Source organism: Poecilia mexicana, unplaced genomic scaffold, assembly GCF_051168715.1.
Source record: "Poecilia mexicana isolate PSO_F unplaced genomic scaffold, ASM5116871v1 scaffold_2, whole genome shotgun sequence".
NCBI lineage: Eukaryota > Metazoa > Chordata > Actinopteri > Cyprinodontiformes > Poeciliidae > Poecilia > Poecilia mexicana.
This window is the reverse complement of record NW_028263371.1, coordinates 50,919,374-50,933,649: the sequence shown is the minus strand read 5'-3', so window position 1 is coordinate 50,933,649 and position 14,276 is coordinate 50,919,374. Positions and strand designations below refer to the sequence as shown.

Here is a 14,276-nt window from a genome sequence, read left to right as displayed (position 1 = left end):
GCTGTAATCCTAAAAGATTTGGAGAAATACATGCTTGAAATACATCACTGTGTACAATAAATCCATAACATCAGTTTCTCTTTTGACTTGAATTACCAAAATAAAAATTTTTTTTCACTAATATTATTATTTGATGAGATGCACCTGTATGACCTTTCATAAACAAAATTTTAATACATTTCTCAAATCAATAAAACTGACCCTTTGCTTGGTGATGTGTCTGTCGAAAGAAAATATTTATTTTATTTTCAAGAATGCTATTACCATATTTAACAAAGTTGCAAATATCAAATCAGCAAAACCTTGTTTGGCTTGTAAGGAACTAAGTTACATTGTAATAATCAATAAATCCTTTAAATGTATGCCTTTAACATGAACAAATAGAAAGCAAACAATGTGTCTTAATGTGTGGGGTAACAGACAGTCTCTGGGTAATTAAAAACCACCTCTGTTAACGGCTGTCTGTCCAACTGTCTCCAAGGAAACAAAGTGTAAACGGACGACAGAAGGCACGAGGGACAAAAAGCAAGAAAATAGAAATTGCTTGAGTGGACAGTCTGCTGAAAATAGATCAAAGGTTTGTTTGACAAATGCCTACAGAAGCTCAGAGGAGACACACAACCGGATTAGTTACTGATTGAAGCAACAGAGACAAGTGTAAGTAAAACACTTTATTAAAATGTTTCACTGTCGGTCATCATTTCAAGCTGCTGACAATCAGTTCTGAGGAATAATAGATAATGTTTTAATATCCAGAAGCTACTTTACTGCTATTTTATTTACAAAAACTATTGCTTTATTGTGTAATTCAGCAATTCTGTGAGTTCTGCTCTTAGTTTTTAATAAACATTAAACCGGAAGAGATTTAGTCACCAAGGACGCACGACTAAGGACACAGGCAGATTAACAAGTTTTTTTTTAATAAATGACCAACACTGCAGGGAAATAAACCTGTAATATCCTTACACATTTTACCCAACACTGGATAATACAGCCTTTATTGATTTACTGATGTTTATTCCATTCAAAGAGACTTTCATGTGAGACTTCCTCCATTCACACATATAAACTGTCATTTGTAAATAAGCTCAATTATAGACAATGATGTGTTTATGGTGACTCCACAGCAGTCGTAATGAGGGATATATTTCCAGTCACGCCTTCTGTCTGGTCCCAGTGGGCACCAGTGGGTCATTAGAGACTGACATCACATGAACACACTGACTGCCAAACACCGAGTTAAGGAAAACATTCTTCTTTGTTCTGCAGCTCAGCGGTGGCTCTTCTCATCTGACTTTTGACTATGAGGGCAATGGAGGCGAAGAAGAGGAGAGACACTGATGATGTGGAAGACGACGACGACGATGAAGATGATGTGATGCATTTAGGAGAGCTGGAAGGAGAAAATGATCAGGTGGTTTTAGGACCACAGATGGAGATCCTGGATGTGATGGAGGTCTCTGATGATGAAGAAGAAGAAGAAGAACGGAGACGGGTTGACCTCTTTGCTGCTTGTCGAAGCAACAAGTCAGCGGTGAGTTACAGATAAATGTGCCTATATATGTCTGTCAAAAAGTTCTGGATTATTAAAAAGATTGTTGGAAAAAAACAGCGAGGTCATGTAATTTTCCTCTCAACAACAACACCTGTTTACGAGCATGTAGGTGCGTCACATGATCTAAATATTGCTCTATAAACTCCACCCACCCTTTGGGAGTCATGTTGAAAATGACTTCCTGGTAACATGAGAAGGTTTCCTCTTGGAGATCAGTTGCTAACAACGTAGATGTAAATCTGCATCATGAAGTGGACATAAAAAAACAAGATTAAACAGTTCAGTGAAATATTTGAGAGCAACTTTGATAAAATACTGAAAAGACTCAAAACGTTTTCCCTTCAAGTCCTGTTCATATAGGTCTAAACAAAGCAGTCAGTGTTTGAGAGCAAAAAAGACAAATATTTAATTTTCACACCAACCTTTTTCTAGTCAACAATATTTTATCATATTAATTCATCTGCTTGACCGGTTTGATTGGTTTGCTCAACAGGTGGTGCAGGGGCTGCTGAGGGCCGATGCTGACCTGACGCTGTGTAACCACAGACAGCAGACCGCGCTGCACATCAGCCCACCTGAGCTCCAGGAGAAAATGGTGAGGTGGATGACGAGGCCACATCTGTCCGCACAGGAGCAGCTGCTGCAGGCTGCCTGGCAGGGAGACCTGGGCTCTGTGAGGCAGCTGCTGGTGAGTCTCTGATCCAAAGGTCAGGGTGAACTGCTCAGCAGGGACAGCAATAACTGTTTCCTGTCAGAGTTTAGAGCAACAGCAAATTAGTCAGATTTTGGTCAGACTTATTCCAGACCAGAGTTGGGTAGGAACTAATTACATTTACTCACATTTAAAAACTAATTACTTGAGTAACTTTTTTTTAATGCACTTTTTACTTTTACTTGAGTAATTTTATTATGAAGTATTGCTGCTCTTATTTGAATAAAATTTCTGGACTTTCTACCCCTGAAAGAAGAACAAACAATGTTTTAACCAGAAATTCACCGTCACCATTGCTAAAGTTTCTTAAGTTTTGCATGGAAAGAAACTGATTTGGATTTTTTTATTTTTTATTTTTGCCTGATTTTGTTATTTTTTGCTACTTGGATTGTTATCATTTTGATTTTTAAAATACCAAAATTTCCACCTGACTTTATATTTTGGTCTATCTGATATATTTTAAAATATTAAATGAGTGATAATCTGATCAGTTACTCAGTACTTCAGGAGCATTTTTAAAATATTGTTTTAGTCTAACTTGAGCAGTTTCTTGAATGGCTTACTCTTACTTGAGTAAATATATGTTAAAGTAGAACTACTTTTCCTTGAGTACAATTTTTTGGGTACTCTACCCACCTCTGTTCTAGAATAATCCACAAAAACATTAATCTTTTTTGCACAATTAAAAGTGAATTTTCTTACCTTATTCTAAGCACAGAGCAACCTGCAGGTGTGTAAGTTGGATCCTCTTCCTGTGGGGTTTTGTGTTTCTGGAAATGTGAAGAGTAAACCTTAGGAGTCTGTAAAAACAAGTCAACAACCCATGTCACAATGTGGGACAGTATTTTTCATCTACTGGCTAAATTGTCAACTTTTATTAAATGTATTTTATTACGGTGATTATGGAATTCACAAAATGTGTATGCTTTTGGCTTTGTGTTTAACATACTGAGGGATTAATAATGATTCTGGGTTTGTGTGTGCTAGTCTCAGACAGACAGTGTGGATGTGAACAATCCCAACAGTGACGGCGCAACAGCAGTGATCCTTGCCGTCAGAGACGTCGACCTGTTTGAGGGCATGGCAACGTGGTTACCATGGGAACACAGCCCTATGGAGGTGGTCAGGGAGCTTATAAAGTTGTCAGCGTAAGGAAAAACATGGCTAAACAGGCTACAGTAGTTACTCCCAGGAGTAATTATTGATCCAGACCATTTTTAAATAGAGACACGATGAGCTAATCTAATTTGTATATTTATTTTCTTAAGGGACCATGTCAGTGTTGCTGCTTTGAGTTACTAATTTTTTATTTTTATTTTTTTTAGTGATTTGCGAGCTCGGGACCTCAACGGCTGCTCTGCCCTCCACTACGCTGCTAATCTCAGCAGCCGTCTGATGGAAGAAATCGTTCCAGTTCTGATGGAGGCTCTGGGTCACACAGGTACACACTAACACACTGATTCACACACTACACTAAAATCAAATTTCAATGCTTACAAACCATTTACGTTTGTGGAAGAAATCATAACAGTTAACCTTTGACCTTGAGGAACAGACTCTCATGCTGATCATGCACAATTGGCTGAAACCCAGAAAAAATATATGTTAATGCTCCTTAAATTCTTATTTCAACAAATCATATGATCTGTAAAGATAAATATGTTTTATTTATTTGTGAAAAATTTAACAAATTATTTGGAAATAATTTATAAAATGAAAAAACACAAAGATCAGGATTGACATCCTTTGTTTTATCTGCTAACTTTAATTGATTTCAAGGCAGAGACCACCCAGGACATACAGTATCTTGTCCTTTTTTTAATATATTGTCAATTATTTTTTGCAGAGGCTGATCCTAAGTCCTTGTCGGAACTTGAGAAATACCTGTTCCAGGATTTGGACTTTGGAGATTCAGACACAGAGCAGGACGCTGAAAGCCTTTTTCATCATCAGAAAGCAAGAAGACATCAACACAGCCACCATTCTCACAGCCATACACGGGTAAGAAAAACAAAGATTTGTTCTTATAAAGTAATTAGAGTTCACAGATCTTTGAAAGACACTTTAAACATAAACTCGAGGAAACATAAATGCTTAAGTTTGATATAAAGTTTTATCTAAAACTGCCGTTGCATTCAGATCTGCAGAAAACCACAGTGGAGTCAACATAAGTTTTGTGTAAAAAGGTTGTACAACTGTGCATAAAGTTCACTAATGGCTTGGGTGTGGCTGAAGCTCTCAGGTTACACTAATCAACATACACATGGCTAGAATGGGAGTGAGCAATAACACACACAGCTTTGGGTTTTCTGTGTAGCCGCCATGCTTCATATAGGAAGGAGACGAGCCAGCAGCTGGTTAGCAGAAGGACAGAGCAGCTGGTCGACGGAGACATGATGCAGTTTATGTTCATCCCAGACACACTCTGGGTATCTTATCTGAAATATGTCACCAAAACATTTAGAATAATAAAATGGTTTTAGAACCTAATGCAGCAATTCTGATTTTACTTTAATAAAATAATGCAAACAAAACTAAAGGATGTAAACTGTGTAGACTGAAAAAAACCATTGCTTACAGACCCTTGAACTTCTGCATATAAACTCATTTTACAATCACAAATATTAGTTTATTTTATCATGATTTTAGATGATAGATCAACAAAGCATTCACAAAGTGGTGAATCATGGTGAAGTTGAAATAAAATAACAAATGTACTACAGTTTTCATTAACAAGAAAAAAAAAATCTGAAATGTGTTTTGTGCATTTGAGTTGGCAAGGTAAACATGTGGGAGAAAGTCCTCTAGTCAGATGAGGCCAAGGTTAAACGAAATGCTATGTGTCACCGAGAAACAAATCGTCATCCTCACATTAAAAAGGTTTATGGTAACAAATGACACCTTTGATTTTTCCAGGGATCTCTGCAGACTTCAGGGAGTCTCCTTCAATCTGACAAGGAGGAGATCAGCCAAGGTATGGGCTTCTTCAGCTGCACTAAGTTCAAACTAAAGAGATTATTTCTACATATTTGATCCCAGAGAATAAATGGGTGACTAAGATAGGAAGGTGGTAACAGTTTACTGTTACAAACAGCAGCAAAGACTGAGATTTTAGACCCACAGAGTCTCCGTGATAAACGTTAGATGTTATTAACATATCAGCTGTTTATTTAGGAAACATAAATGTGCAGTTTGTGAAACTCTGTGGGGATATGTGTGGTTTAGTCATATGAGCCTAAGAGTGAGTTTGAGGAAAAGCTCCTCATGTCTGCTGTTAACTATAGTGAAGAGCTGTGATGCTGTTTCTCTTCCAAAGACCCTGACTGTGAAACTTGTTAGAGTGCGCGGCACCCTGAGGTCTTTGAAATACCAGGACTGTAGCCAAAATCTAGAGGCCTCTGCCAGAAACTGAAAATAGGTAGTCACCACAGAAAAATACTCTACACGGAAGCTAACCAGACACAAAATAACCTTCCTCACTGGTGAAAATTAAAGAAAGGCTGAAATATTTTTGTAAAGCTCTGTAGAGTACGGCTGTTTTAGAAATAGTCTTAGTACAGTACACTGAAAGAGAAGCATAATGGTCAGCATCCCAAATGGGCCACGAGATCAGATCACCTTCACAAAGGGGAGGGGATCTTAGGGAGACGAAGGAGGGAGAGGCTGTCCAGGATGGGAGGGGTCTTCCACACAATACAAAGCTCTCCTCTGAGAACCTACCTGCCTGAACATCTTTCACCTCTGCATCCTCGACAGGCGGGCTTCAGCTCCAGAACAAAACCGAAGACTTTCAGAAAACAATTTCAGTGATTTAGACAAAAGTTTATGTGAAATGAACAAAAGTGTGAGTGTAATATCTGGACATTTGAGCAGAGGGGATCAACGGGCTTAAGCACAGGTACAGGAAGCTATCGTTTTATAGTGAGCAGTGGTGTGTAATGTGCATGTGTCTTTAAGGAATATTTAACTGAAAACAAACAGGGCAAGTTGAATTTGTTGCTTTGAATTAGCAAAAATGTGGTTACATTTTAAAGAACCTTCAGTCCTCAAATCTTTTTAACGTCACTGTCGTTAGTCAGAACATTTCTTCTGTTTTTATTCTTTCTTTCCTCCCGGGATATAAAACTTTAATGTTGTAAATTCTATCTACATTACATAAGTTTATTCATTTTGCTTTACTGTTGGAAATGAGAGCATATAGACCTTAAGAAGGGCTAATGAGTGAATGCTTGCATTTCTGCAGCAGATAAGGGGATTCCCACCTGTTCCCAAAACGCCATGGAAACTCTGAAAAATCCCGGACGAGCCAATCAGGACGCAAGGAGGGGCAGCAGGTGGGCATGAAAAATTCACCATCTTTCTCTCACAGACGTATTTTTATTCTAATAAATCTACAATGTGTATTAGTGATGAAGAAAAGTGGCATCTGTTCATGTGCAACACCCAGATAGTTTCTGTGCGTACAGTTAAAACTCCTTTCTTAACAAACGATCTCTTATACTGTACACCGCCTCCTGGTTGGTGAGCATGTGCCTCTTACTTTGACACCAGCACTAGAAAAGAGGCCTATCTGGTTACGTTTGCAGACCTGTGCGCGGGCACCTGTCACTGTGTCCAGAGGACAATCTGTTCTGCCCAAACAGGTCGGATACACACAGACCGGGGCAGAGAACTTCGGTGAATCAGCTCATTGTCTGTTATGAGCAGCACTCACATTTGAATCAAGTCCAAGTCCTGAGAAGAGAATAAAACTCTTTGAGCTGCTCTAATTTCATAGAATCAGCTGCCAGAAATAGGGTGTGTTTGGTTTGGTACAAGGAAATGAAAGTCAGTCATTTTCATGATTTAACTCGTCAACTAATATGGTTCATGAATGTGGCTTTTTTATATTAGAGTTTGTTTCAGTAATCAAACAGATAGGAAGAGAAGAGGAAAATCTGATAATGAGATATGACAACCGAGGAATATAATGAAAAGAATGCATATAAAATGTATTCCTGCGGTCTCTCACTATGGTTAAAATGTCTCAGATCCATAATGGATATGAACCATATGGACCTCCAACTTTCTGGTTCCAAATTCTGAACATATTACCTATCAGATTTTGGACATTATGACTTGTGTGTTTGCCCAATTTAATGAGACACAAATCGTCTCATTAAATTGGGCATTTAATGCCCATTTTGAGCACATAAACAGGTTGTTAAAACAGCTAGCTTTAAAATGTGCAGCAGTCTTTTTGGATTTTTCATATCTGGGTTGGTGAGGAATTCCACTTTCAGTGGCATTTCCATCTGATTTATTTGACTCTGTAAGACATCATAAGACATCTGAAGTCATTTGGCAGAAAAGGGAAGAAAAATAAAATAAATCAACCAAAACTAGTGAAAGCATCAGGAAACCAGAGAAAACCAAATTATAAAAGCTACACGAACCTCAGTATGATTTACAGATCATTTCTATCTTGTAGCCACAGACACATCATCAGTATTTAAACTCTGACCCCACATCTAAACCACATAACTGTCTTCTAACTTCCTTTTCTCAATTTATTTGCAGAGGTTTGTGTCTACCTAGCTTGTCCAACAGTCATAGACATAGTGACCATTCAGATGCTCTACTGTCATCTGGGTTTCTGAGAACCAGAACCGCGTGTCAGCCTGTTCCCCCCAGACAAAGGTACAAACACTCACACACGTTAACAGCAGAAAGTAAGATGTATGTTTATTGTTCTGCACGTGGCCATAACTAAAATAATACAAAAATGTAATACCACAACATTTACTCTGAGACAAAGTTAACTAAATAAGCATGAATAACTGGATTGTTTGACTGCAGAATGTCCACATGCGGTGTTTATAATTATACAGAATCTTAAAATAATGACACACAAACGTAATAAACATTCAAAATCAAATATTTCTGTGTACCTGACAGGCAGAGGACAAGAAGTGTGGTTGAAGTCTCTCCACCTTCCCATAGTCTGCTTTGTGTGCCAGAGTCCAGCCAACTCAGCCAATCGGCCCCAAGCATCATGGAACCACTTCTGTGCCCCAACACCATGATGCAGGCCAGAGCGCATATTCAGACCAGTATGTAAGAACAGAGCTGGTGTGTGCAAAAAGCTAATATTTGGATGTTGTTAACACTGTAATATTTTCATGTTTACAGGACTGAGCTCTCAAAGTACTTTAAATGATCAAAGGGTGAGTTTTAATGATTGAAAACTATTTAACAGAAATGCATTCTTTAGCGGTAAATAGATGGGATTTTCGAGTGATTGTTGCCTTTCTATCATCTTGAACCAATCTCATTTGACCACTGATTCTAGCATTGCATTTCTGTCCATAAAACAGCTTCTCTACAGATATTTTCTCTTCTTCAAAACATTCTTGGTACACCTAAAAAATGGTTGTGCATGCAATACTAGTGATCAGCAGTTTTGAAAAACACACACGTCCATTTGATGTTAACAAATACTACATTTAAAGTCCCCAACCCAAGACAAGTTGTCCAGTTGGCTAAATGCATTGAGCAGCTGGCATCTGATTGTGCTTTTTACCAATTTTATTAACATGAAATTAATCAGGTGGATTTAATAAAGTAGCCATTAAGTGCATATCAATGTGTTCCCAATTTCACTAGATTTTGCTTTGATGGAATTTCCCTCCATTTAGACGTTCTCTGAATTTCTAATTATTTTTTTTGATTATTCAACTATCTCTAGCCATATAAGTCATGCATGAAAATCAGGCATTGTGTTTTACATTTATACAGCTTGCTTACACCACTGAACTGCTATCTGTATTTCCAGGGTCCTTTGCCAGCCTTCCACTCCCACACACCCAAGCTTCTGGTGCCCATTGAGGGTCGCCCAAGACATAGCAAGGCTCTGCCACCGCTGAAACCCCATGTTCCTCTAAAGCCCATTAGCCGGAGCCCTCTTCGCAGCAGAACTGAACTGAGAAAAGAGAGGCAGTCCTGGGGCAGCTCATGCAGTGGTCCTACAAAGGCTGGCAGTGAGGAAAGTGGGTCCAGCAGCAGCAGCAGCCAGAGCTCCATCAACTTGGAAAATGAGGATGATTCTGGACAAATCCAAGAAACATCTCTCAAAGACGGGAATCTGAAGTTTGTAAAAGATAGAATGTTGCAGGTTCCAAATGACAGAATTACATCAGAGGCAGATTTTTTTGGAGAAACAACGCGACATGTTAAAGTAGGACTGTGCTCATTGGTCAACAGATCAATACACGACAGAAAAAGACACCATGACAATTGTACTAAACATCCAAGTGTAGAAAACACTAATTCACACCATCCAAAGGAGGTCAATAAGAGTGAGTGTGTAAAAGAATGTAACCACTTTGAGAATAATAAAACATCAGATGCATATGTGTTTAGTGAAGTCAAGCAAAATACGAGCCACACAACTGAGTCAAAGACTGGAATAAGCAACAAAACTAAAAATGATGCAAGGGGTCTTGAAGGCAATGCCACTGGTTGTTTTGAAGAAGATTCTGAAAATGAACAGATGGATCCAGAAAACACAGCGTCAGCTAGAAATGTTGTCTGTGATCAAGAAAACAAGGCAGAAGACGTAAGAGACTGCAGTGGAGTTACTGCTGTGGAGAAAACCGGCTTCTTTCCTGTGGATCCCAAGAAATACGAGAAGATGTTTAAAGCCCGTAATAAAGAGAGTAAAACTAGGATGAACTTTCACTTGAAGGCAAAAAATGCAACTATTCATTCTCTCAACAAAGATGCAAGAGTCATCAGTGGTAACCACTCCAAAATTAACATAAAGTACTCTGCCGCTCCCACAGTGGACAAAGACAAAAGCAAGAAAATTAAATCTGCTAATGCAGCTCTCCTCAGTGTGGGTACTTTAACCCCACGTGACATTTGTGAACCACACAGCAACAAAATACGTCAGCTGATATCAATGAGAGAGCTAAAAAGTGCCCAGCAGTTGAAAAAACCAGGCTTAGGTGGAAAACCCCCAAGATCTAAATCTGCTGTGGACCTCATCACTTACAGAGACATGTTTCAGCAGATAGAGAGTGGCAGCGAAGGACCAGCCATGTATGAGATGTTTGCTGGGCCATTATTTGAAAATCTCCGGGTCTCCAGCTCTTGTGAGAAACCTAAAGAGAGACAGCTACAGTGTACGCCAACAAGAAAGACAAAACAAAGCCACAAAATAAAACAAAAACCAGTACAGAATAAGCCAAAGAGAAACTCAGTGGAGAGCACAGCCACTTTGACTAAAAGCAAACCAAAACCAATGTCATCGCGAATCAAAACACAGTCTACCACTAATAGCTGCAGAACAGACAAAAGCCCTAAACTCAAAGATGAAACAGATGATGTGAAGGATGTTGAGTTTAGTCTTAAATCTTCTAAGGATGAATTTGAAGATCACATTTTATCAACCATAGTGGAAGCTCTTTCTAAAAATGGATCTGAAACATTACAACCACATGAGAAAACTCTGACTGGTCCCATAACTCCCCTTTATGATGTTGATTCTAGAAATCACAAAACTTCAAGCAAATCAACAAGAAACTCTGCTAAAAACGATCCACAGTCGGCTCAGTCACTAGGCCCTCAGCAGGCAAACATCAACACTTGGACATCTTCAGACAGTACCTGCCGCACCCCGATGTCACCAGTTTACAGGAAGTTTCTGAACGAGGTGGGGGAGGGTCCGCTGACAGATGACCTACTGCAATGTCTGGCAGAGGAGCTGATCTCTTTGGATGAGAGGGATGTTTCTGTGGCTCTTGAAAACTCAGAACATGGAAAAAAGGAGTTCCATGATGAAGAAGAGCATGCATCAGGAAAAAAGGCACCTCCTGAGGTAACATTCAGCCTAACAATGACTAAATCCAGTTTCTATGCCTTTAGTCATTGCAGGGGTTGGGATGAGAGTTTCCAACTCAAGTGGTCAATAGGAAAGATGCTACGTAGACCAGTCACCAGTCCATCACAGAGGCAAACAACCATAACAACCCTACACACACCTAAGGGCAATTCAGAAACCAGTTAACCTAACATAGTCATATTCACAAAATTAAAGTATGCATTCCGATGAGTCGTATTGATCAGACTTTAGAAAATAACCTTTAGAAAATAACAACCTTGAAAGCAGGTGGTAAACATACGTTTCATTAAGCTTACCTTGATGTGTAAAAAAAATATTTTTAGGTCTGATGAAATATTCTAATCTTAAATGTCTTGTTTTCATTAGCTGTAAGTGTTAAAGTCATTATAGTTAACATAAAGGACCAGAAACATAAATGGTGCGTAATAAACTTTAAATTGAAGAAGACAAAGCAGGACCAAACCAAATGTCTTCGACCAACATATCTATCAGAGGGTGTCCTATTTGTCCACCTTCCTTTACTTTCTAGCATTTATGACAGACATCATAAATGCTTTATGATAGTAGTTAGTGTTTTAATTAACTACTATCAATCTAAAGTTGAAAAATGAAGGACAGAAATAGATGTAAAGCTAAAATCCAGCAAATTCTTATGTCAGCACCCGTGTGTTTGAAATACTTTAATTATGTTCCTATGCATTTCATTGCAGGTTGCTCGAAATGACAGTAACACTTACCTTGGATCAGGGTTGGTTGCAAATGACACCATAACATGGGCTAAGGGTGAAGTGCTTGGGAAGGGTGCCTATGGGACAGTAAGTATTCAAATAAAGTTGCAGCTAAGTACATTAGTAAGTTGTTGATGACATCGTGTTGGTATTTTGTATTAGAAACATATCCCAGTGCTGTAACTTGCTAAAAACATTAACTTATATCAGGCTAGTTTTACTATTCGGTACAGTTTATTTCAGCAGTATGTCTTCAAACAACTGACTGAAATCATCACCTCACCAGGTGTACTGCGGTCTGACCAGTCAGGGCCAGTTGATTGCTGTAAAGCAGGTTTGCCTGGATTCGTCTGACCCTGATGCTGCAAAGAAGGAGTACAATCGTCTTCAGGGGGAAGTGGACTTACTTAAAACCCTTCGCCACAGCAATATTGTTGGCTTTCTGGGGACATCTCTTTACCAACATGTTGTTTCCATCTTCATGGAGTATATCCCTGGTGGATCTATTGCTAGCATACTTCACAGGTTGAAATTATTTGTTACTGACTTTAAAATATCTTGAAAAAAGCTTGAATGCCAAATTAATAAGGACTGTTTCCATTTTCCCCTTAGATTTGGTCCTCTGCCAGAACGAGTGTTGGCTCTGTACACCCATCAGATCCTGGAAGGGGTGGCATTCCTTCATCAGAACAGAGTGATTCATCGGGACTTAAAAGGAAACAATGTCATGTTGATGCCAACTGGTGTCATCAAGCTCATAGACTTTGGTTGTGCACGACGCCTCAGCTGCCTTAACCCCACAGCTCCAAACAGTGGAGAGCTGCTGAAATCCATCCACGGTACACCTTATTGGATGGCGCCAGAGGTAAGTTAGATTTGTTTATTAAATTTGTGAGATGTGATGGAAATTTGATCTAAGTTCCCTTTGACGTTGGACGATCAACTTAGGGTGAATTCACACCAGCTGCGTTTAGTCCGTTTTAATAAAACTCTAGTTTGTCTAGAAAGTCCGGTTCGTTTGGAGAGGCATGAATTATTAATCGAGTTCTGATGTGGACCAAACAAGCGAACTCTGGTTCGTCTCCAAACCTAGGTGTTGGTTGCATTGAAGTGAACTCTGATGCGGTCTGAATGCATATGTGAATGTCAAGTAGACTAGAGACTGCTCCAAAGTAAACTAGAGCGCATAGCATCTAGGCCAACAGAACCAAAACAACACAAGACTCTAACACGAGAGGGAGAGATGGCTTGTGGTGTTTTAACAAAGACAAATCCTAAAACCGCTCAAATCCGATGCTACTGCTGTTTTTGTTTACACTTTGTGAAGATGGAAGTTGCGCTCATATCTTTTTTTGAGGTTTTGTATCATCTACTTTAGCAGTTGTTGGTGCAGCGGCACCAGGAGCGAGGGGGAAAACAGGTTTTAAATTAGTTTGAATTGTTTGACAGTGCAGTGCGAAAGCAAACCGCACCAGCTGATAATGTAATAAATGTCGCAATTTTGATCCCCAATCAAATCCACCGGACTATGAGGTGGACAACTATTACCTCAAAGTCCTACAAGGCAGTTTTTATGAACTGTATAGAGACATGCAGACATCCTGTCATTTATTTATCTTGTTATTTTTCCTAACCAGGTCATCAATGAATCGGGGTATGGCCGGAAGTCAGATATTTGGAGTGTTGGTTGCACAGTGTTTGAAATGGCCACAGGGAAACCACCTCTTGCACATATGGATAAAATGGCTGCCTTGTTCTACATTGGGGCTAGAAGAGGGTTAATGCCATCCCTGCCAGATGGCTTCTCAGAGAACGCCAAGGACTTTGTAAAAATCTGTCTGACAAGGTAAGTGGTTCATTTATAATTTAATTATGACAGTATCAGACTGTCATAGTGTTAGTAACGTCTTACTGTAATATCTACAACTTATTGTCTCTTTAATTTCTAGTGACCAGAGTGTTCGGCCATCAGCTGACCAGTTACTGAAACATTCCTTCATTCCTAAAGGGCACACAAGTATCAAATACTGGGAAGCACAGAAAAAGAAATGTTGTGGTACAAAAGTGAGTGTTTAAATTGGGATAACTGGTTCTTAAATTCAGAGGCATTAAATAATATCTAATCATTTAAGTTCACAGCTCAAAAATGAATATATTGTGGTATCAAAACCACTGTGAATACACTCCAAATGATACAATTGTGTGTAAATTGTAGATATTATTGTACACTTTAGATTAACAAATGTGCCAATTTTATAAAAATTATGTGTAAAGTGTATTCAGTACTGAATGTTTAATGGTTTGTATAGAATAAATGTCAAAGCAGATGACAAGTCTACAAAACAGTCAAATGCCACATTTTATAAACTATTGCCATTGGAGGGTCAGTTCTGTGGT

At 38.9% G+C, this 14,276-nt stretch overlaps 1 protein-coding gene across 1 annotated transcript; it reads left to right on the top strand.

Moving 5' to 3' along the window:
* The first annotated feature begins 1,298 nt into the window (after nucleotides 1-1,298).
* On the top strand, nucleotides 1,299-13,955 carry map3k19 (mitogen-activated protein kinase kinase kinase 19). The gene is made up of 16 exons (XM_088002315.1): nucleotides 1,299-1,534; nucleotides 2,049-2,243; nucleotides 3,255-3,415; nucleotides 3,593-3,708; nucleotides 4,114-4,268; nucleotides 5,184-5,241; nucleotides 6,514-6,601; nucleotides 7,827-7,946; nucleotides 8,205-8,359; nucleotides 8,439-8,473; nucleotides 9,082-11,127; nucleotides 11,862-11,966; nucleotides 12,166-12,404; nucleotides 12,492-12,744; nucleotides 13,517-13,725; nucleotides 13,829-13,955. Exons 1-16 carry the CDS (start codon nucleotides 1,304-1,306, stop codon nucleotides 13,953-13,955), a joined length of 4,293 nt encoding a protein of 1,430 aa, XP_087858441.1. The 5' UTR covers nucleotides 1,299-1,303.
* The last annotated feature ends 321 nt before the right edge of the window (nucleotides 13,956-14,276 follow it).

Coding starts and splice junctions, on each gene's coding strand:
- map3k19 (XM_088002315.1), top strand. CDS start 1,304: ATGAGGGCAATGGAGGCGAAGAAGAGGAGAGACACTGATGATGTGGAA. Junction 3,709..4,113: donor GGAGGCTCTGGGTCACACAG/GTACACACTAAC, acceptor TATTTTTTGCAG/AGGCTGATCCTAAGTCCTTG. Junction 8,360..8,438: donor CAGAGCGCATATTCAGACCA/GTATGTAAGAAC, acceptor TCATGTTTACAG/GACTGAGCTCTCAAAGTACT.